We start from the raw sequence: 24,821 nt of genomic DNA, 5'->3' as shown, positions 1-24,821 counted from the left end.
CAGCCAGCCAGCCAGCCAGCCAGCCAGCCAGCCAGCCAGCAAGTGGCATAGTCCCTCCATTGTGTCCTGGGGCATCCCCTGGGTCTCCTACAGGTATACAGAGACCAGATCACCCCTAGTAAATGGCCCCTGAGTCCTTACTTATGAAATGCCCCACACCGAGCCTATGAGGGACCCAGTTGAATGAGTTCTCCAGGTCCAGAAAGGAAAGGTCTAGAGCTGGTCCGCTCTTCCACGGCCATGACGAAAACAACACTGCTCCTCCTAAAGCCGTGGTGCGACCATAAGCTTGACTGTCCCCTTCAGCCTCCTGCATAGGCCTTAGCATGGAGGCTGAGGAGTGTGGTTTCATTTTAGAGGGCATCATCCCAGACCTCCATGCAATGTTGAAGAGGTATGTCAACCGAGACACCACAACAACATCCAGAGCTCTAAGGTACTCATGGCGCCATCGTGGAGTTTCTAACCACCTCTGTGACTTCAGTCTGAATGATGAACAAACCAACCACCATCCAACAATTTCTTCTTTCAGGGTCAGCAGCTTTCCATTCCCACTGAAAACAATGTTAGCAAAGCACTACTTTCCTCTCCGGAGGCCGAAGTTGCTTTGAGTCCAACTTATAGTTTCCATGGCCTCTTTAAACTCGTCCCAGGACCAAGTTTTTGCCTCTGATACAACCCGCCTCACAGAACAGGAGATCAGTGACAACTCAGTGTCCACAACAGAGGTCGGTTGAGAATTGCTGCCATGACAGGCACTGTTAACCATACAGCCACAGCTACGGGCGGTCGCATTTAAAATGGAGGCAGAGAACATGGCCCACCCAGACTCCATATCCCCAACATCCCCCGGAATATGGGAGAAGCTCTCCTGGAGGTGGGACTTGTACACATCCCTGACCGAGGGCTCCCCCTGACGTTCCCAACAGAACCTCATTACTCGCTTGAGCCTGCTGTGTCTTTCCATGTTCCTCCTCTTCCAGCGCATCCAATACCCCAACAAGTGGTAGTTGGTGGACAGCTCTGCCCCTCTCTTTACCAGTGTCCAAGACATGGACTATATATATATATATATATATATATATATATATATATATATATATATATATATATATATATATATATATATATATATATATATATATATATATATACATATATACATATATATGTGTGTGCAATGGGCTCAAGAGGACTTTAAACAAGAGATTTATTCATAATCTGATTGACTCGGAGAACTTTGAAAAGTGTAAAAGGTTGGTGCATCAAGTTCTCTAAAGTCACAGTGTGGTAATCCTGTTCAGCTGGTGGACTAATCCTACAAAAATCTAATGGAGTGTGTCAAGTCTGTATAAGATTAAGTGTGGCTGAGTCTTTGTGTGGGTTTCTGTGGGACTCGTCGTGTTCACCTGTCTGTGGTTTATTCTCGTTTCTGCCAGACAGACTGACCTTTTTTTGCACCGGATAACCATAAAAACTCAAACCTCTTTTTTTCCCTCTTTCTCTTTTCATGAGCCTTTTTTTTTTTTATCTTTCAGCTAAATATGAGCTCCAAAAAGCAAAGGTAAGTCCAGCAGGTATTAAGATATGACATAATTTAAAGTCAGTAAATGTTGCAGTTTTGTGTCAAACATCTTTTAAGGCAGATAAATCATTGATTTTACCAGTTGCAGGGATAATTCTGGTTGTATACAATAAGCTTTTTTATGTTAAAAGTTTGAATATCTGTCAAGTATCTTTATAGATGCCAAAGGGAGATACACTTTTCTCAAAGTTAAACCAAACACAGCTTAGATCCTTCATAAAGACAACATTAGAGAGAGAAATGTGAGTTTATCTGTGATGATTTACCTGCCGCCTGTTTCTACAGCAGGTGGAATGAGGCACTGCCAACCACAAAGACCAACAAACCTGTACAGAAAGACAGAGAAAATGTAAGTATTGACATTTAAACATCCAGCTAGTGTTGAAATACTCCTGCTACAAACACTAAATGGTCTATGGATCTAAGAATACTGGTGCAGTGGAGCTGTAATATGTAAAGATTTAGGTCACCTCGTATTTGGGAATGCACATTGTTTATCTATATGAATCTAAATTAAGTATTTAACCTGTTTAAAACAGGGTTAAACATTTAGATTTTGAGCAATCTGTTCTGTTTTAAAATATCTTCACTGTAATGTTCTACTTACATTACAGTGTCCATAAAATCTGTAATACTCCCTGAATGAATTGTAATAAAGCTATTTATATGCATAAATCAAGCAGAACACTATGGCGATAGCCGTATTGCTCCACTTGTGAAAGTAAAATCTGTTGGGCTCCTTTTATGGCATCAAGACAGTTATTCTTAATCCACGTCGCCAGACAGGACACTGTTAAAGAAAAAAAGAAAAGAAAAAAAAAGAAATATCTTCATGCATTGTTGCTGCTTTTTGTGGATATTAACGTGCAGTTTAATATGAGCACTAGGTTTCCAGATTTATAACGTGGGATTTGCATGTGTTTTGTCAGATTTATGGTGCTGTAAATGGCTAAAGATCAGCTTGGTTTATTTACAGTCTACACAAATCGCTAAGTCAGGCCTCTTCAGCCATCTCCCCATTGATTTCTCTGCCTTGCACTCCAGCCACAGATTCATTGCCTCTGCAGTTGTTGAGGTTGCATCAACAGATACTAGAGTAGACTGTATGTACGTGGTGACGCTCAGATGATCAAGTGTGATTAAGTTTAAAGTATATGTGTGTGTCTGTTTCCGTCTGTGGCCTCATTACGGGTCAAATGGCACTTAAGTAAATTAAGAGCGCTTGTCAGGATTAAAAGCCTCTCCCTGGGGTTTATTGGATTGCATGTGTCCAAAAAGCCAAGCTGGGCTGGGGATGAGCATGTGGTGTGGTGTTTGATATTTCAGCTGAGCAGCCATGAAAATATCAGATTATTCTTTAAGGAAAATTCTGTCCTTTTTCCCTTCAAGGAGCTCAGAGCCTGTGTTGGAAGTAAACTGAACTCCAGCAGCGCTCTGAAAACCAGTGGGAGAAGCAGCAAAGGAAGTGACTCGGCAGCAGCTGAGAATAAAGCCGTTGGTGGCAAAGGCAGCATCAGCACCCAGGGTACCAGAGCATCCTCTCAGCCTGTAAAACCATCTCGTCGCCTGCCAAGCAGCCGCAGCCTTTCCTCCCTCCAAGCCTCCTCTCTCACTACCGCTCCGTTCATGAGAAGCAGCCGCTCACTCAGCAGACTTGATGAAAGATCCTCTGGTAAATACTCTATTTACTTATTTCTAAGTTAATTTAGCTCTATTAGATATAGGTCTGACGTTCCATCATGCATGCATGATGAAACTTTTGGCTAAAAAAAAGTCTATTTGCGATGCGTTGATATTTATCTGAGGCTTTTTGGTTCTGCAGAACATGCATGTGATACTAATGCAAGTTTACAAGTAACAAAAGCCAGAGGTACTGGCAGGAAAACACTGGAATCTGGCAGGCTTTCATCCTCTGTGGAGAGAATAAGGTTACATTTAAAGTTTATGCTTGTTTTAAATTTCTGAGTTTTTTTTTCTGAAATGCATCTTTTATTGTGTTGCTTATCTAATCATTCCTGTTTAACCAATCGCACAGTAGCTCCACTCAGCTGCAACCATCCTCCTCCTCCGTGGTCTCCACTGCTGTATGCCATCATCAGACCACCAAAGAAAGGAAGCAGGTACATAATATATCTTATTTTAGTCTGTAACTGCAGTTTAGCTGCTATACAGAGACACACAAAATGACAAATAACTAAACAATAATTCTAACAGAAATACAGTCTAATAAAACCGAGCTATAACTTTTGGGTCACATAAAAAAAAAAAAAAACTTGTTCTAAGACAAAAACCTTGAAGTATTTGCCAGAACAGTTTCACTCTCACTATCGCAGTGAGTCAAGCATTCAGTGGACACTGGCCAGAGTCCAGAACTGAATCTGTAAACCTGAAAAGGGATGTTTTAATAAACCCTTGAACTTTTGGAAGGTAGGGTGTGGAGATATTTACAAGTTAAAATGTACTATACTAATAAACTCCTTACAAAGAAAACTAAATTTTAAAATTGAAATAAGCTGCAACAACCAAGAGTAGCATATGACCCAGATTATTGCACCTTTTTTAAAAAGTCTTTCAATCCTTTAATCCTAAGGTTTACCGAAAACTCTGACTTTCCCATTTCACAAAGACAGTTTCCTCAACCTCTGTTTCAGTCACAGTAACATTTTCCCCAGAGCTAATCTGGTCGGTAGCAGATTTTACTCAGTAAACTCTGAGTGTCCTCTGTCTCTGCTCTCATTACAGCCAATATGTTGTTTAATTTCCTGATTTAGTCAGATTTTTGATGTAGTTTTGTGCATAAAAAAAGAGAAGAAAAAAAAGAAAAAATTATATATATATCTATATATATATATATATATATATATATATATATATATATATATATATATATATATATATATATATATATATATATATATATATATATATATATATATATATATATATATATATATGTATATCTCATTCACTAGGTCTGTTAGACACATTAGGTTTTAAAAACAGACATTGCATGTCCGTTTGATGAGGATCTTATCAAAGAGAATTTGATATTTATAGGGAGAGGATTCTACAACTCAGTTGACAGGGTATGAAATTACTTGTGTTTGGTTTGTTTAATAAGAGCATGTATTTACAGTACATGAAGAACTACTGAAAATATTTTCAGATTACATGTAAATAGATTAGTTAATTCCACGGGGGAAAAGGAATTACTTTAAGGTTAGGATTAGGATTCACTCGATGATAACAACCTAATGAGCCTACTGGCACAATCTGAAGCCATCTATGGAACTATTTAATAAATGCCAACAACAATTAATATCCTGTGCATTTATCATAGGGAAAAACTAGTGTTGATGCTCTGGAGAAAATCTGAGGCTCCTTCGGTTAAATTGTGGCTGGAGGAATTGGTTAGGCTCTCTCATTTGGAAAGAATATGGTTCTCATTAGCAAATAACTTAAAGCCATTCGATATAACTTGGCAACCCCTTCCGCAAAATATTGATAACTCTATTTGAAGAGAATTTGATTTGATTTTCCGTGTGATAAGATGTAGGTCCTAGGAAAAGGGGAGATGGGCGGGTCCTGAGATTGTCTCTGTTTATTTATGTCACTTTTGTTGTTTTGATTTTGTATTGTCTTTATGTTTTATGTTTACATCGAATAGAGGAAGAATTTGTTATTTTGTGGTTTCAATTTTTATGTCTGATTCCTCTATAAAACTGTGGCAACTGACATAAAAAGAAAGGTTCTATCTGTTTCTGTTTCCACAGATCAAAGATGGGGTTTACACGCTGTGCGCAATGACCGCTGGGATGCGACGCAACTGGGTGCAAGCAGTTTTTAAAAATGTGCAGCCCATTTGTACTCCAGTCTACACAAGGTTGACTTCCTGTCTTTCCCTAAATGAGTTAATTTAATTTTGTGACATTTTCCAGTCCTATATACATCTATATATATATATATATATATATATATATATATATATATATATATATATATATATATATATATATATATATATATATATATATATATATATATATATATATATATATAAATCAATTCCCACTTTTTTAATGTGTAAGATGTTTTTGATGTTGTAAAGTACAATAGTCCTAATTCCAGTAAATTCCCCTTTGTCTCAGTCTTCCTCCGAGCTCTCTTGGTGAGAACAACGAAGATCAGCTGGAGGACTGTGAAGATCCACATGAAGACCAGCAACCACAGCAGCTGGAGGGACGACAAATCCTGACTGATTTAGATTTGTCCTCCCCTCATCGCCCTGTTTCCCCCTCTTCTTCATCTACTCAGACACCTGCAGATCCTCCACAGCAGGTGGAGAAGACAGAAGAAGCCCAAACCACTGGTAAGTTATGTCACCGTCTCAGAGGGAACTGAGGTGTGAGACATAGAAACAGTAAAAGTGCGACATCTTTGCTGCATCATGCCGACATTAATTCTCACCAGATGTTGTCGACAGCCAGAATAATCCACACATGAGAAGAGTTTTCGTGATGCCTTTGTTTTTCCTTAAATATATATTCTAATATCAGTTCAGATTCAATTCAATATTTCTCTGTTCAACCTCCCTTTGTTTATATAACATCTGGCAGCACCATATGCTGACAGAGGTTGTGAGGTGTTGGTCTAATCTAGATTATGCTGTGTTCTCCTGGTACTTCTTGGTCCAGATGTTAACAAGCTTCAATATACCTTTGACGATAGCCTTTAGAGGTCCCATAGTGCAGAGCTTATTTCTACAAAGCAACCATAGCTAATTCCAGGTGCCTTTGTTCCTTTGTTTATGTACACCAGGTGGGACAGGCGCATCCGTATCTGTTGAAGGATTCCAGAGTGACAGCTCTTCTTCCACGGAGGTTCTGTCCGATGGAGAGGATTTCAGAGAACGTTCGGATATCAAGACTGCAGCTGAACAACTGAGTTCATGTAAAGAGGAAACTAAGCCACAAAAGGAAGTGCAACAGGTATCGATAAACCCAGTGTGTGCAAAAGACCAAGAATCACTGCAAACTGGGCAACTCGTCAAAGAGGTGAGATGATAGCTGTTCATTTACAGCAAAAACTGCTCACAGTTGCATATCTTGTAAGAAATACAATGTGAAAAACCAAAATACACACACATATGTATATATGTATGTGATAATTCAAAATGAGTTGTATTTTGTTAAAATGTTTACTTCTGTTTGTCCATAGCTGGAACAAACACAAAGAGAACTGTCACGAATCCAACAGCTGAACAAGACTCTACAGAAAGAACTGCGACAAGAAAAAGAGATTAACTCAGGGAAACTTCTTCATGTGCAGGTAAAATTAAAGATAACCAGACACTCATATTTTTAAAACCAAACTTATTTATGGGTTTCTCTAGTATTGTCAAGAGTTGCCTAGAGTTGTCAAAAAAACAAACAAAAAAAAACAACAGAAAAATAGAACTAGCAGAACATTGCACTGTAATAATAACTAGAACTTTAGCACATTAGAACTATGGGGAAACAGGCTAAAAGAATGAACTGTTTTAAGCAGATCGAAGTTTGTAAAACTATGCACAGCTAATGCTACTTTTAAAATAAATCTAAGAAACAGATTTTTGATTTATAAGTTTAAAATTGACCAAAAATTGCTAGGACTTTGTAAATAGTAATCCACTTCTCTATGTCGCCTCTCCCTGTTTCATTAGGAAAGTGACTTCTTTACATTTAGCTACTGAGATGTTTTGGGGTTGCCAAGTCTAATTTACAACCATCAAATTAACTTTTCAGTTCCAACTTCACAAACGTAAACAAGGGATTTGACTAAAAGGAGAGAAGATTAGTGATGCTGTGAGCTTTTTACTACAAGTATTTTTAAGGAGCAAAGAAAAGGAAAAAAATTAAAACTAGATTCAAATTCAGAAAAAAACTGCAATCTCATGCTTACTATGCCAGATTAAAAGACATTTGTGTTGGAGGCTGGAGAAGTTCCACCCTTCTCCAGCAGAGTCCGCCGTGGATCCTCCTGAGCAGAGCCTCCTGCACAGCTGCTGCTCGTTACCATCATCAGAGGATCCACTACTTAAGCTGTCTTCAGACCTTGCCTCAACGCCGCAGTGTTGATCCAGTTGGTTAGCACCTAAGCCTAGAACCTCTGAGAACCTTTTGTTGACTTTTGAATCCAAGCTGGATTCTAACGTTATCTCTGTCTTTCCAGGAAACCAGTTTTTTCCCGCGAAGCTCTGGAAGAGCTTAACCTGCCGAGCCTGCCCTCTGAGCCAAACCTGAAGACTCCCTCTGGTTTTCTATGCAGCTCTGGACCAAGAGCTGGAAACACTAACCAAGGTCGGCTACCTCCTGAGAAGCAAGACGCTGAAACAGCTAGCGGACTCTGCTACCAAACCTTCTCCAGTTCCAACAACCTCCCTCTCCAAGCTTCATTCAAGGACCCACAAGGTACAAGCCAGAAACAATCCTAAAGACAAGTCCCTAAGTGCTCCGCTAACTAAACTGTCCTCCACACAGACTCCGGTGTACCTGTCTCCCAGGACCAGAACCAGAACCCGTTCATTGTGCTTGTGAACAATAAACTCTGTTAAACCTTTGAAACTGTTTCCGTCTAGTGGTGTTCTGCATCATTGGGTCACATTTGAGAACCAATCATGACAGAACACTGCGGCCAAACACAAGGCCCAGCGGATCACCTCACCCGTCATTTGGAAGAACAGGCGGCCCAACTCAATGGACACGCCTTGGCCTTACATGAACTAAACACCCGCATTGAGATGCAAAACCAGCTAATCCAAGGCTATGCTAACTATGTAAACAGTGCTAACGCCACGCCAGCAGCGCAACCATTTCCGGGTCCGGTTCCCCCTCCGAGGTCACCAGCCGTGACGTCACCTGAGTTCCGTCCTTGCCTCCCTGAGAGATTCTCCGGTAATATGAAGGATTGCAAGGGTTTTTTATTTCAGTGCCGGTTACTTTTTCAAAATTCTCCCAACAGTTTTTCCACGGACTATAAAAGAGTAACCTTTATTCTTTCCCAACTTACAAGAAGAGCTTTGGAGTGGGCTCAAGCCAGATTCCCCTCTGATCAAAGTCTCAACTGCCGATATGCTGACTTTATTTCTGAATTTTCCCAGGTTTTTAACCAGGAGACGGACCAAACAATTGACTCTCGTTCCCTTTTCAGTTTAAAACAGGGAAATTCTTCTGTGGCTGATTTCTCAATCAACTTCCGGGTTAAGGCAGCCGCTTCCGGATGGAACCAAATCGCTCTAAAGGGGGCTTATTTTATGGCCTTAAATGAAAATATTAAGGACGAACTTGCTACTCTCGACGAACCAGCCTCCCTCGAAGAATTAATCAAGCTGACAATAAGATTGGACAACCGAATCCGAGCTAGAAGGAGTTCCAAGCCAGGAAATCTAGGATCTCATTCATCTGCTCCTGCTTCAAATAATGTGTCTGTTATTTCTCCTCCCACAGAACAGTTGCCTAAGTTGAGACCTAAGGTCCAGTCTCTCCCTCTGCCCGTTCAGGCTTCTCATTCTGGTGACATGGAAGAGGTACCTATGCAGGTTGGACACACTAGGCTCACTCCTGAAGAAAGACAAAGACGTTTTCTGAGTAAACTCTGCATTTATTGTGGTGAGAGTGGACACTTCATCGCTTCCTGTCCGGCTAAGTTAAAAGCCTGGGCCCGCCAGAGGATCTGAGGAGTTTGGCGGGCCGAACTAATTCTAAGAAATCTCCTCGATTGTTTCTTCCAGCCACCTTGTTTTTTGATAATCAGAACCTCTCCTTCTCTGCATTTATTGATTCAGGCTGTGAACGGAACCTCATTGATTCCAACCTCGTTCAACAATTAGGAATTGAAACTATTCCACTTTCTCAACCACTTCGTGTCTCTGCAATTGATGGGAAGAAACTCCACCAGGTTACCCATCAAACTCAACCCCTCGAGCTACTACTCTCAGGTAACCATCGTGAAACCATCACATTTTTTGTTTTTCCCTCTGCATGTTCGCCCCTGGTGCTCGGCTTCGAATGGTTGGAGAAGCACAATCCACGTATTAACTGGTCCGACCGTCACGTGGAATCCTGGTCTACATTATGTCATGAAACATGCCTTCGTGCGGCAGCCCCTATGGTGGGGCCTCCTAGAGGTGGGGGGGAGATGGACTCTCCTGACCTTTCTACAGTTCCCCCTGAGTACCATGACTTGGCTCCGGTCTTCAGTAAGGTCAGTGCTACGTCCCTTCCACCACACAGACCATATGACTGTGCCATTGAATTACTACCTGGAGCACCGTTACCCAGCAGCCGTCTATACAACATCTCCAAGCCCGAACGAGAAACCATGGAGAAGTATATTAACGAGTCTTTAGCTGCTGGAATTATTCGCCCATCTTCTTCTCCTCTGGGTGCAGGGTTCTTCTTTGTTGGCAAGAAGGATGGTTCTTTAAGACCTTGCATTGATTACAGAGGTTTGAACCAAATAACAGTTAAGAACAAGTACCCTCTGCCTCTCCTAGCCTCTGCCTTTGAGCCTGTCCAGGGGGCTACAGTCTTTACCAAGTTGGATTTGAGAAATGCATATCATCTCCTCAGAATCAGAGAGGGAGACGAATGGAAGACTGCCTTCAAAACCCCCTTAGGTCAGTTCGAATATTTGGTGATGCCCTTTGGATTAACTAATGCCCCCGCCTGCTTCCAAGCTCTAGTGAATGACGTCCTCAGAGACTTTCTAAATGTGTTTGTGTTCGTTTATATAGACGACATACTCATTTATTCAAGAAACCTATCTGAGCATAAGAGACATGTCCGCCTGGTGTTACAGAGGTTATTGGAGAACAAGTTGTTTGTCAAGGCTGAAAAATGTGAGTTCCATCAACCTTCAGTGACCTTTTTGGGGTTTGTGCTCGAGGGCGGGCAGGTTAAGCCTTCTGAAGACAAGATAAAGGCGGTTTTGGAGTGGCCGGTTCCTGAAAATCGCAAACAGCTACAGAGATTTTTGGGATTCGCCAATTTTTACCGCCGGTTCATCAGGAACTATAGCCAAACAGCTTTACCCTTAACCTCATTAACGTCTGTTAAAAGAACTTTCCAATGGTCTCCCGAAGCTCAAACTGCTTTTGAAAAGCTGAAATCTTTGTTTTCCAGAGCACCCGTGTTAATTCAGCCTGACCCTTCTAAGCAGTTCATCCTGGAGGTTGACGCTTCTGATTCTGGCGTTGGAGCCGTTCTGTCCCAGAGACTCGACACAGACCAAAGGATCCATCCATGTGCTTTTTTCTCTCGAAGGCTCTCTTCAGCAGAACAGAACTACGGCGTCGGAGATCGTGAGTTACTGGCCATTAAGTTGGCATTGGAAGAGTGGAGACACTGGCTAGAGGGAGCTGAGCACCCGGTTCTAGTTTGGACAGATCACAAGAACCTTGCTAGCATCCAGTCAGCCAAACAGGCCAACCCTCGTCAATCCAGGTGGTCCATTTTCTTCTCAAGATTTAATCTCATTATCTCCTACAGACCCGGATCTAAGAATGTGAAACCAGACTCCCTCTCGCGTCTTTACTCCGTCGACCAACCTGAGACACCTGAGCCTGTCCTTCCGGCATCATGCACTGTTGGAGTTGTGAACTGGGAGATCACTGATCTCATTAACTCCGCCCTGGCCTCGGAACCCGACCCAGGTAACGGTCCGGCTAACAGAACCTATGTTCCATCTTCCGTCAGGTCCCGATTGATACAATGGATGCATGCTGCCAAATTTTCCGCCCATCCGGGAGTCAGTAGAACCATCGCTCTCATTACAAGACGTTTCTGGTGGCCCTCGCTTCACAGGGACGTAAAGGAATACGTGCTGGCCTGTCCCACTTGTGCCAGAAACAAGGCCTCGCACCAGCCACCCTCGGGTCTGCTACAGCCTCTTCCGACCCCTTCTCGCCCTTGGTCCCACATTGCTATTGATTTTGTCACCGGTCTCCCAGTCTCTCGAGGTATGTCCACTATATTCACCATTGTTGATCGTTTTTCCAAGTCATGTCATCTCATTCCTCTCAGGAAGCTCCCCTCGGCATTCCAAACGGCTCAGCTTCTTGTGAAACACGTCTTCCGGTTACACGGAATTCCCCAGGAGATTCTGTCTGACCGTGGTCCTCAATTCATATCTCAAGTCTGGAAAGCATTCTGTGCAGCTCTGGGCTGCAGGTCATCTCTGACTTCTGGCTATCACCCACAAACTAATGGTCAAACCGAACGTATGAACCAGCATCTCGAATCCACCCTCCGCTGTCTAACCTCCAACAACCCCTTTGACTGGTGCCAATATCTACCTTGGATTGAATACGCCCATAACTCCCAGAGATCTGCATCCACCGGTCAGTCCCCGTTCCAGGTCAGTCATGGTTACCAACCTCCACTTTTTCCCGCAGATGAAAAGGAGATATCCGTCAGAACCATCAATCAGCACATCCGTCGCTGCCAGAAGATCTGGAAGGAAACCATCACCACCCTCAACAGATCCTCTGAAACCACAAAACGCTTCGCTGACTCCAGGAGACGTCCCGCTCCCGAGTACTCCATTGGACAGGAGGTATGGCTGTCTACCCGAGACATCCCCCTCAAGGGTATGTCTCGAAAGTTATCCCCAAGATTCATTGGTCCGTTTAAGGTTTCCCAGGTCATCAACCCATCTGCAGTTCGTCTCCAGTTACCTCCTACTCTACGCATACACCCCACCTTCCACGTTTTTCAGATTAAGCCCGTGGTTTCTAGCCCCCTGTGCCCACCACCCGACTCCCCACCACCCGCCCTGGAAGTCGATGGCCATCCTGCATTCACCGTCCGTCGCATAGTGGACTCCCGTCGGCGAGGTCGCGGCTGGCAGTACCTCGTCGACTGGGAGGGCTACGGACCAGAAGATCGTCAGTGGGTTCCTGGCTCTTACATCCTCGATCCTTCCCTGATCGAGGAGTACGAGCGTTCCTGCCCATCAACTTCCTCCGGACCGCCAAGGGGCGGTCGTTGAGGGGGGGGTACTGTTGGAGGCTGGAGAAGTTCCACCCTTCTCCAGCAGAGTCCGCCGTGGATCCTCCTGAGCAGAGCCTCCTGCACAGCTGCTGCTCGTTACCATCATCAGAGGATCCACTACTTAAGCTGTCTTCAGACCTTGCCTCAACGCCGCAGTGTTGATCCAGTTGGTTAGCACCTAAGCCTAGAACCTCTGAGAACCTTTTGTTGACTTTTGAATCCAAGCTGGATTCTAACGTTATCTCTGTCTTTCCAGGAAACCAGTTTTTTCCCGCGAAGCTCTGGAAGAGCTTAACCTGCCGAGCCTGCCCTCTGAGCCAAACCTGAAGACTCCCTCTGGTTTTCTATGCAGCTCTGGACCAAGAGCTGGAAACACTAACCAAGGTCGGCTACCTCCTGAGAAGCAAGACGCTGAAACAGCTAGCGGACTCTGCTACCAAACCTTCTCCAGTTCCAACAACCTCCCTCTCCAAGCTTCATTCAAGGACCCACAAGGTACAAGCCAGAAACAATCCTAAAGACAAGTCCCTAAGTGCTCCGCTAACTAAACTGTCCTCCACACAGACTCCGGTGTACCTGTCTCCCAGGACCAGAACCAGAACCCGTTCATTGTGCTTGTGAACAATAAACTCTGTTAAACCTTTGAAACTGTTTCCGTCTAGTGGTGTTCTGCATCATTGGGTCACATTTGAGAACCAATCATGACAATTTGTTTGTCTAATATTTACTGCAGAATGACACCAATTCATCTCCAGAGACTTTCCAGCGACTGCAGAGGATAAATCACAACCTCCGTATGGAGATTGAAGAGCTGAAGAGGAGTCAGGAGGAGGCCCGGGAGGCAGAGCTTCGGCGAAGGGTCGACCTCTTGGCCCAGCAGGCCCAGCTTCTGGTTACAGGAGATGCAACAGCGCTCGCTCAAATGCATCTGGAGCAGGATCGTCAGCGGTTTCTGGAGCAGCAGCAGGAATGGGAGAACCGTGTGGCTTCTCTAAAGGCTCAGCTGAAGGTCAGTGAAGAGAAAAGGAAGGAGACCGAGTCCCAGGTGATCCAGCTGCAGCAGGAGCTGCAGAGTCAACAGGGCCTCCAAAAGGAGGCCGAACAGCTGCAGAAAAACCTCCAGGAGATGTCGGCTCAGCTTCGTGCTTATGAAGAAGCTCAGGCAGAGAAAGAGGCCCGGCTGCAAAAACACCTCTTGCTCCTTCAGGCGAGTCAGGAGAGAGAAAGAAGGAGCCTGGCTGCCAGCCTGGATCAGGCAGAGCAACACTCCCAGGACCTGCAGGACAAACTGGAGAGGGCCGAGCAACAGCTGGAGAGCCTGACCAAGACCAAGACGTGGACAAAGCAGATCGAAGAGGCGCAACAGCAGCTGCAGGAGGAGTTAGCATCTACCCTGTCAGCCGTCCAGCATTTGCAAGAGGAACGGGAACAGCTGCATCATCGCTGTCAGGAGCTGCAGAGCCAGCTGTCAGAAGCTGACAGGGAGGTGGGCAGGCTGCAAGGTCGGCTGAAAACAGAGGAGACCCACTACTATGACCTGGAGCACTCATATGAGAGAGTCTGTGAAGAGCTGCAGGTGGCATTAGGTAAGATGCAGCAGTGGGAGTCTGAAACCGAGGAAATTCGGGAAGGCTACGAAAGACTGCTGGACAGGAAGGAGCAGGAGCTGAGTGAGGTGCTGCTGAAGATGGAGGTCTTAGGTAACAGCTTAGAGGAGACAGAAGTGAAGTTGAATGAAGTGATGAGAGTTTGCACCTGTTCTTCTCCTCAGTTCAAGGAAAAGGGCCACCAACAAACTCTTGAACCTCATAGCTCTCAGTTGATGAAGGTAGAATCCGGTAGAACTCGATCTCGCTCAGTCGATGCATCGTCCCATCACATTTCCACTGCAGGGGATGATCCAGAAAAATTTATGTCTGTAATCCAGCTGCTTGAAACTAAGCTCTTCCTCAGCGAGGAGAAGCTTAGAGGCATCACTGAGAGACTGAAGGATCACCAGGGACACATCAGCTGCCAGGACCCCCACCTCTGCTCCCAGTTGACCCAAAGCCGAGCCACATCCCAGCACCTCAGCCTGCTGCTCCACAGCCAGGCCAAGCAGAGCCAGCGCTTCGCCCAGGAGACGGAGGCCCGCTGCAGGATGCTGGTTGGACGGTTTCAGGTGGCTCTGAACGTCGTCCAGGCCTGCAGGGAGAGGCTTCAGGCCACTCCGGTTAACGTCCCAGACATGGAGAGGCAGCTTGCTGGGGTGGCTGGCTGCCTTCAGCAAGGGGAGAAGGATGCAGAGAGACTCCAGCAGGAGTCACGGAATGCGTGCAAGGAAGAAGGGAAGATCCTCAGTGATGATAAACTAGTTGGAGCTGAGGGAGACATTGTTTCTAAACTCACCAGCACCCGACCTTTGCATGATATTTCAGATGTTGAGAAGTATGTAATCAATGAGCTGTTTGTTGTAGAGAAAATGCTTTCTGTCCTGCAGAATCAAAATGGGATCTGTGAGTTATCTGCAGGCAGAAAGGACGATAAAGGTGATTTGGTTCAAGGTTACAAAACCTTGATTTCCCAAATCCTGAACTTAAAAGCTGAGGAAAAAATGGAGTCCAGGAGAACCGGATGCAACAGCGAGCAGCTTCTAGAGAGCATGATTGGTAGGTTTTGTGCTGAAGCTGAGCTTCTTTATGCTGCTCTTAAACTTCAGCAAAAAAACGTGACTCAAGTAAGCATTCACGATCAAAGGGAAGGCCTGGCAGATCTCAGTCCCTCTGAGTTGTCTTTCTATGATGAGAAGGCTAAAGATTTAGCCAGACATGTAGCACAAAGCACACCAAATCGATTTGGGGATAAAAAGGTTGAGAAAGAGAGAGAAAGAGGTTTGTTAGAACAAATTGTGTCTCGGTTGCAAAATCGAGCTAGATTCCTCTGCCAGGTGTGCCAGGAGATTTCTGCTAATAACACACATGTCCAAGAAAGTAGGGACTATAGCGGGGACAGAGTTTCTGCAGCTGATTGGATTTTTTTGCAGGAGCAGGTGAAGATGATTTATTTGTCCGACAGGCTTCATTTAGACATAAAACAAGAGTTTCAGCAAAGGAAGGCATCTCAGGGCAACCTGCAAGATCTTTGCAAAGAGGGAGATTATAGCATGATAGATGAGCAGGATGTTTTAAATGAAGCCTTGAACCAGCTTCAGGAAGATAACAGTGCACTAAGAGAGGAACTGGAGCGTGCAGAGCAGAAGATAACGTCGGCAGAGACCGGAAACCAAAGACTTCTGGAAGACATGCAGAAAATCGAGGATTATCACAAGGAGCGGATACAGAACCTAGAGGCAGAGTTTCAACAGAAGATAAAAGAACTGCAACAGATTCATGAGGAGGAGATGAAGCAGCTGCATGGCTTCTACTCCAAATCTTGTTCTTCTAAAGAAAAACAGAACAAATTCTGCACAGAGGAGGTTTCTCCTTTAGTAGAAGGACCCTCCACTCCTCCTGCCCAGGCTGTGGCAGAGAGTAAAGCAAATGGAGCTATCATGAGAGAGGCTTACCTGAAAGAACTGGAAAAGTTGCAGGTAATAAAAACCTCTCTTTGTAAAGCATATACATTTTCTAAAATATTTCACTGTAAAAAAATAATGCAACCACTTTTGGCATTTGCTTAATCATATTTAGTTACTTTAACACAATTGTTTTATGTCCTATCCTGCTAACATGAACCAATTGTGATATAGTAAGCAAATATGATTAAGTAATTGCCAAAAATGGTTGCATTATTTTTTTCAGTGGGTCATCTCAGCTTTTTATTATGATCCAAAATGGTGAATCTCAAGGGATTTCTCAAACAGTTGAAAGTTTGCTTTTGTTCTTTTCATGGGTTAGCAGCAGTGGCGATTCCTCAATAAATTCTAGCGAGGCTAAACCTCACCTCTAAATTTGGCAAAAATTATTAGTAAAATGTGCATTTTCAAACTTAATTAATCTAGTCATTAAACTGCATTAAATATGCACTAAAATGCACCAGATTTTATTAGTATGTTGCGCAATAATCAGCTGTTTAATCACTGTATCACTGTATGATACTTCCAGTGAGGATAAACCTCTTAGGAGGGCTATTGAGTAGGGGCGGGTCATGAAGCTGGCTGCTCCATGCTGATTGGCAAACATACCGAAGGATTTTTGACTGACAGTGGCCAGACAGCAAGGAGGTTTTCCTCATCAGTCGAGTGCGAGAAGTGATCATTCAGTCAGAACAGTCATCTTGTATTCTTTCTGGAGTTTATTATTTCACAACAGCTATTTTCACCCGCTATAGTGAAATGTTTCAACATTTGTTAATCTAATACGTGACATTTGGATTTAATTAACCCTATTGCGCCTCCCTTGTTTCAGAGAGCAGCAGCTGCCGCTGGTTTGCAATAAATAAAATGGATGTAAAGCATGTATGTCTTTCTTGTATGCAAAAAGTATTCACATCCATTAAACCTTACTGCTAAAAACTTTTTATTCTACCTGAATTCCATGCAAAAAAAACATCCTGTGATTGGCTGCCCCCCAGTCCAGGCTGTTACCCTCCTTTTGCTTATAGACTACAGCAGATAGACACCAATGCTGTCACGTATCTGAAGGTATTAAAACATTTATGGATAACCTTAGATTCATAGTTGTGAAGTTAAAGAAAATTTTAAATTTAAGTGTGCAGATGAGAGTGAAGTTTGCAACATATGTTTAAGACATAATTGTTACAGCTTACCCACATTTCACTTCCTTATTTCACCCTTTATAGATTCAATCACAAGGGATAGACCATTCATGGCCTAGTGAGGGCTGCATTGCACTTAATATAAAATACCCTTGCAATGTTGCGGTTGATCAATCATTAGCATTGGGATGTTGCATCCTTTTGCAGCTGTAGTTTACAGCTGTGCCATACTCTTTATTTCCAGATTACAAGTTCAAATATTGTTTTTTAAACTGACCCCTGAACTGTCTGCCGGGTTTCTGGGTCTTCATGATGTTGTTTTCTATCGGATGCTCTCCAGCAGAACATCTGCATTTATACCAGGTTTAAGTTAAACACAAATGCATGTTATTTACTAATTATATGGGTTCAAAAGGCAACTGCCTTCATTGGATCTAAGATATCAGGGAGATGAGGATGTATTGTGTATTGTGTTTGAGTTGTATTTGTAAAATTTTTGAAAGCTAATTTACTTTTTCCTGCTGTATTTTGTAGAGATCTCAGGCTACTGGTGCAATGTTGTAAACAGGCATGATTCAGCACTAAGCTAGAAACATGAATTTCTATAAAACAGATCACTGTATATCACATCTTTCTATTGGTTATTTTGTAGCTTCTGGAGCCAATGTGCAGAAAGTGCATTAAAAAAACAAAACGGAGTACATTCCTATAACTTCCTTACCGGAGGAGAAGGATAAGATTTGGTCAGATGCTTTGATTAATTAACAGTTAGAAAGTACACGTAACATGCACAAGATTTTTTTTTCCCACCACATACACCTGAATGTCTCCAACATGTCATGATGGGGTATGGAGGCAAGCCCAAGATGCAGAACACACACGGAGGAGACAGGAAAAAGTTCAAATGTTTATTAAAGTTCTGAACACAAGGTTAAAGCACTGGGACTGGAATTGGTCTGGTTCACTGGAGTCTTGACTGGGACTGGAGACTGTTGGTTAGCAGAGTTCATGAGAGGCTAAGCATCTAGCTTCAGGCTTAGCATGCCAGTCCTAGGTTTGAGCTTCCAGCTCACTGCAGAGAACAGGGGAAAACACGAAGGATCCTTCAGGCTGAGCTTCCAGCTCTTTGCAGGGAACAACGGGGAAAATCCACACAGGATTCTAGAAACCGATTCCACGTAGGAACCTCCAGGGAAACTCCACATAGAAGTCATAGGTTACATCCACATAGGAATCTTCGGGTTGGCTCACCAGGGTAGATTAGCAGGTTAGACTCTCCTAGAGCTTCAGACTTGAGACTGGTTTCCTGTGATGCAACTCTCCCAGAGCTGCAGGCCAGAGACAGGTTGCCAGAGAGACAGTTCTTCCAGAGCTTCACGAGGAGACAGGAGGTTAAGCTCATCCAGAGCTTTCACGAAAAGACAGGATTCCTGTGAGGCAGAAACAAGGAAGAGTTCGAATCTGATCTCACACTAGAGATAACTAAGATTCATCTGTAACAGAGGCTCAGGAAGCTAACCAACTAAGATCAACACTGCGGCGTGGAAGCAAGGTCAGGCAGGAGCTTATAAAGGAGAGGTCTTCTGATGAGAGGATTAGCAACAGGTGTGCAGGAAGGTTCCAGCTCCAGAAGACCCACGGCGCACAGAGGGTAATCTTCAGATCCCCACAGTAACTCCAGCCCTAAAGGAAAATAGCAAAGAGCAGAAGGGGATCCTCGGCGCCCTCTGGTGGGCAAGCCTGAGGATCCCAACACAACAGGCATTATAACAATGATTTGAGCAATTATTTCATTAATCTGAAGTTATTTTTGATAAAATGTTCAGATCATTCTGAGACTGATCATTTTAATGCAAGAAGAAAAGATAATTGAGAAATTCCCTGGAGTTAGGATGAATTTTAAATCAAATAGAACAGAAAAATCTGAGGCCTACATATAGACTTACTATTCTTATAAACTATTCCATGACTCACTGTGTGGAAATAACCCTCTTTGTTACAACATCTAGTTTGATGTGTGCATATTTTACTATCCTTCTGACAGCACAATTAGAAAAATTTATTTTGTTTAAGCACAGCTTGAATTTGCCATAGATCTTAATTTTTTGATTTTTTTTCTTTTGTGAGGATGGGAATATAATTAAATATAATTAAATTAAAGGTTTGAAAGTAGTCTGTAAGTATCATCTGTCATATTATTGTGTTATTGTGGCAAACACCTACCAATCATCCACGACTCCTTTCACAACATATCCAGACCAATTAGATCCCTCTCCCAGATTCCATCAAATTTGATTTAAAACTTTATTAGTGGTGCAGATTCTGTCTAAGGCCTTACACAACCATAGACCACCTCTGCTCAGAGGCACAGAAACTGAGGCTTTAGTGTATGTTACACAGCCTCACATCTGGCATAAATTATTAATGCCCAGAACTGTCCACTTCATCACCTTTGTTGCTGCAAAAAAAATACCTTTCTTCTGATTCTTTGTCAGGCGTCATGTGATCTTGGGTTTACTTCCATGGAAGAAATGCACAGGAAGGTTATAGAGGACCTCCAGCAGGAGCATCAGAAGCAGGTAACCAACCTTCTGAAGGAGAAAGACCAGCTCCTGCAGGAAGAGACAGCTGCTACTATGTCAGGTAAATACAGTTTGAATGTATTGTTTGTCTGGTTCTTCTTCTTGGAAACATTTGTGCATGAGGAATTATGTTCAGTGGTTGGGCGCTCAATGTGAGCATTTATCCATGAAAAGCATAAACAGCGTTGAATTTTCCAGGAGTATACATTTCAATATTAATCATACTGTTTACAGCGATTGTAGCAATGCGAAGAGCCCATAAAAAGGAGCTGGAGAGGAGCAGACAATTTCAGCAGATCAGGGAGAGTGCAGACATCAGTGAACTCCACCTGGAATATGAGTGAGTCACCATGAATGGTTGCTTTTGGATCTAAAATGCTCTTAGTCTTAACAACAAAAAAATTTTTTTTATTTTTTTTAATTCAATCTAAATAATTCATCCTATGTTTACCTTATATTTGTTTCCGGTTGTGAACAAATGTTTTCCCACAAATGCTCATTATGGCTCTGATACTATCTGTTTGAGGTTCATCGATCAAATGACTGCCACTTTTTAATGTGATTTCCTTTCAAAACTAACTTAACTGTCCAGCATTCTCCGTGCTTCTGCTTCTCCATCGCAGGAAGGAGATCCAATTATTGCAGAGGGAGCTGGAGGTGTTGTCGGATCAGCACACAAAGAAATGCCTGGAAAACTCTGAGCTGAGCCAGGAGCTGCAGAATGAGAGGGAATCAGTAACACAGTGCAAGAAAGAAAACCAGGAACTCAAAGAGATGCAGGTAGAAACATCCTCTTTTCACTGTAGATTTATTGTTTTTCCCAAACCTTTTTTTCCTCTCAAGAAAGTGGAAAAAGAAAGCATTCAGGTTTTTTGAAAAAATAGCAATCAGCTTCAACCATATGGAATTAGGTGTCTGTACGATTTTAAAATGGGTCTGCTTTTTTACCACTAATATATGCATTGTTTTGATATGCAAATATTAGACATGGTTTGTAACGTTTTGTTCTTATTACTGCCACCAAACTCAGGCTGCTCTTTTGAGATTTTGTGTGATAGTCCAAAACAAATGGGCATGAAAGCAAATAAAGTTAAAGAAACAATTCTAACATATCCATGAAAAAAGAAGCTGTTCAGATATAATCAAGCTGAAGTTAAATACAGCGTTTCCTCTCCACTTTTACCAAATGATTGCTCAGGATAAGGAATTACTTCGAAACTCAATGCATGCTCAGTTTTATTTTATAGATGACTTGGCCTAGTCAAAGTCCAGACCTTTATCCTGGTGATAGTCTGTAGTATAACTTGAAAGTGTGTTTCTACACACTTTGCATCAAATCTGATTAAGGTTGAGCTGCTTTGCAAAAATAAAAGAAAATTTAAAGAAGCTCCCGTAGTTGAGACAGGGCAAGATAGAAATTAGCCTATTTTTCATTTTACTTGTAAAATATATGGAATAAAATATCATGTTTGTTCCACTTCACAACTTTGTGGCACTTGGAGCTGCACTGCAAATAAAACATATCCTGATGAAACTTACTGTTTAAGGTTCAACATGAGAAAAAGTTTTAAACTTAAAGGTGGGGGGGGTGTTTGTGTGTGTTTGTGTGTTCATCACTGTATGATACTGATGTCTGCCTGCAATAACAGACGACTCTGAGGACACAGGAGGCAGAGATGCAACATCTAAAACAGGAAGCCCTCTCTCTCAGAGAGGAATTGGCAATTGCACAAATGGTAAAATATCTTATAAATTCAACAATCTATATTCAGGGTTTATCTTTGATACTGTGCTCACTAAATAAAACATTATGTCAACATATCAAATATGAAATTTCACTCTAAACAATTCTATGTATTATAGGACAAAGTTTATGCAGAGAATAAACTGAAGGCCCTCCATACACATAATTACAATGAAGCCAAGTTTGCCACATGGACTCCAAGCCGAGATACTTCAGGACATCATGCTGGTGGGAAAACTCTTCCTTCATGTTTATCATCAAATTCAACGTAAGAATTTATTCATTTTAACATTTTTATTCTGCTGCTCGGTCTTTGTTTATAGATGACACTGTGACGAACAACCCTGCTACCAAAAAGAAAGAGAAATCCTCCTTCTTGCGTCAAATTCGGGGATTCAGATCAAAGGTAAAAATCAACACCAACATTTCCATCATTGATTTCTTTTTTTTTCTTTTTTTATTAATCATCTTTGTATTCTTAAATACTTATAGTAAAGAATATATCTTAACATTTGGATTGGAATCTGATTTTAGTTGCCAATGCTAATTGTTTACTAGTTTGATTATTCTTTTTTTAAATGACTTTTGTTTATGAACAAAACATTACTTCCTAATAAGGATTGTATATTGTAGATGTTGAATATGTGTAGGGATTTTAAGAGGGTTAAACTAATGAGAAGACAGCCTGTTAATTAAACACAAAATACTGGATACTCAAAACATCTGAGAAGGCCACCAGTTAGTAAAATAAAAGCCCTATAGAGGACGATCTTTTATTTCAGGGTGGATCATCTAAATAAGTGGTCCTCCTTATTGTCAATCATTCTGGTGATATGTTTACATAAGGCTGTCTTATGTGCTCGCCCCGTCAGCTATCTTTTTCTGCATCATTGAAGCTCACCTTTCTCACCACAGTTTTTTTTTTTTAAATGGCCAAGGGGGGTAAGAGAAAAAGTGTCTACAAACTGTATGAGAGGAAAAGAAAGACCTCAGCAGAGGCATAAATATCCCAGAATGCTTTGCGCAGAGAGTTCTCCTTGCAAAGAACTCTGGGATTTGCTGTCACAGCGGCCCTCTGTCACTATAGGCTTTCGCTACCCGACAGCAGCGACTAATAACAAAGATGAAAGAGGAGGAGTTATGTGACCAACGGAGCAAAAAGCAGTGATCATCTGTCCGAACGGTCAGTTAACTGAGTTTGCTATAAAGTCCACTATATAGTCCCCATAATATGTGGACACAGTAAGCTTGTATGAGCTATGACAACAGCACATTTTAACAGCACAAGGAGAAATGGGCTTGTGCATGCTCTTTCACACGCATTTTTTTTTTAAAGTGGACAGTGCGGGTCTTTTATAAAAATCCTCCACAATACCTTTAAGACAGCCACAATCCTCTACTCTTTAACCACAGCTTTTCCACATTTACATCATCAAAATGCATCCAATTACCAGATGAAATAGCACATAAAGCATGAAAATAAAATATCACACCCATCACAGATGACGATTATTTATAAAAAAAAATCCATCCACCTGTCTTTAAACAGGAAGTCTTGGTATGTCCATTGAGTATCAGCCATTGAGGCCAGAAAAACTTTTGACAAAAGCGAATCTAAAATGCATATTGTCATTAATCTAACATGGCTGTAAACGTTTTGCTCTAAGTGACCAATCAGAGGACAGAAAATGCTGACATTCAGGTGGGCCCTCTAGCTGGCCCGGTCGAACAAATCTAAAATCTGATTGGTTAAAGATAACGCTCCTCACTGATATTGTTAAGGTAACATCAGCCAGCAATTCTAGTTCTGAAGACTCTGGGCAGATTAGATTGAAATAGCAACTCACTAAGGCTGAAATCTGATTGGACAAAAAATTAAGCAACCACATAAATCTAATGAAACATCGCAGCCAAGAGGAACCCTACAATGGAGAATGGATTGTTTGGACTAAATTAATACAGATGGAAAGAAGAAAATTAAAATTAAGGTTATGAATGTGGGTTATGTGTTTTTGGTTGATCTTAGGACAGCAGTGAAGGCCTTGAAGGCCCTGACTGCCAACTACTGGTTGTTGTTAAGATAAGGTAGTGAATTATTTGGATTCCAGAAGAGACGACATGTCTGGTATAAAACAAATGCTACACCCCAAGAAACAAAAATCCTATTGACTGTGCAGCATGGAGGTGGAGAGTCATGGTTTGGAAGGAATCTGCTGCAGCAGGACTGTGAATTCAAAGCTCTATCCAAATCTTAATCTGAGTAAAATGCTATAAAAAACAACAACAAAATGCGAAACAGGCTTTTTATAGCATTAACCCCTGAAAGATACCAGCTGAACATCTGAAATGGAGTAAACTTTTCTCAGAGCAAATTAAGTAACTTTCTTTTCCAGATATGAATAAAAAGATCATTATACTTTCTTCCCCAGAACTTTATATCCAGCTTTTGTTCATGTCTGTAGCTGTAAGAACAAGTGGTTCAAAATCATAATTTGTTAATTGCACTAACTTTAAAATAACTTCATATGAAATGAATCCCTACTAGTAGCTAAATTAATGTCCAGATCAATAGAGGTAAATCTGTGTTAATCTGGCTGTTGCTTTACAAAGACACCCAGAGTTACTGTTGATATCCCACGTTATTGATGAACAACAAGCTTTTCTAGGTCAGTTCTCTTCTAATCTATTTAATATAAACTGTAGAGCAGAAAACCCAGAAGTCTGCTTTAAATTACAGAGTTCTGATGCTTTTTATTCTTGGATAATTCACAAATCTAAACAATCCTCTCTCTTTTAGCTCTGTTTTTTGACATATTTTTGTTTCTTCTGTTTTTCAGAGTTTAAAAGATGGACTTTCTACACAAGAAAGGAGGAAGTTGTTTGAGTCGTCATGATTTACTGGAGGTGAACCGACCTCACAGATACGATGCCTGATTTTTAGACTTCTGTGAATAAAGAGACATTTGTATTGTTGTTCAAAAGACATTATGTTATGTTTGACTCTTTACTATAGTTTATTGTTTGGTTTGTTCCACTAGAGGGAGCAAGATACAGGATTTTTTTCATGCAGATTCACCACTGGTTTAAATTATATTGAATATATGTTGGAGTTTGTAAAAATTATAGACCTACAGCTGTTTTCATTAAAATTATTGTTGCATCTGTTGCTTTGGGTTATTGACATT

The 24,821-nt window shown here is 41.9% G+C and overlaps 1 protein-coding gene across 2 annotated transcripts; it reads left to right on the top strand.

Annotated features, from left to right (window-relative positions):
• Window positions 1–1,359: 1,359 nt before the first annotated feature.
• On the top strand, window positions 1,360–24,617 carry LOC119781668 (trichohyalin). Of its 2 annotated transcripts, none has more exons than XM_038282219.1 (17): window positions 1,360–1,564; window positions 1,871–1,934; window positions 2,975–3,257; window positions 3,408–3,513; window positions 3,624–3,705; window positions 5,359–5,468; window positions 5,734–5,954; window positions 6,404–6,639; window positions 6,803–6,913; window positions 13,349–16,183; window positions 19,806–19,953; window positions 20,127–20,232; window positions 20,516–20,672; window positions 21,542–21,628; window positions 21,756–21,864; window positions 21,960–22,042; window positions 24,474–24,617. In XM_038282219.1, the coding sequence occupies exons 1-17, from the start codon at window positions 1,545–1,547 to the stop codon at window positions 24,528–24,530; spliced, it is 4,815 nt and encodes a 1,604-aa protein (XP_038138147.1). In that variant the 5' UTR covers window positions 1,360–1,544; the 3' UTR covers window positions 24,531–24,617. The 2 variants fall into 2 exon arrangements, with proteins under 2 accessions (XP_038138147.1, XP_038138146.1); XM_038282218.1 differs by having other exon boundaries at window positions 3,621–3,705.
• Window positions 24,618–24,821: the final 204 nt, after the last annotated feature.

This window comes from Cyprinodon tularosa, unplaced genomic scaffold (genome assembly GCF_016077235.1).
Source record: "Cyprinodon tularosa strain WSP-4 unplaced genomic scaffold, ASM1607723v1 ctg181, whole genome shotgun sequence".
Classification (NCBI taxonomy): domain Eukaryota; kingdom Metazoa; phylum Chordata; class Actinopteri; order Cyprinodontiformes; family Cyprinodontidae; genus Cyprinodon; species Cyprinodon tularosa.
The sequence above is the reverse complement of the archived record's forward strand: the minus strand, read 5'-3'. Positions and strand labels throughout refer to the sequence as shown.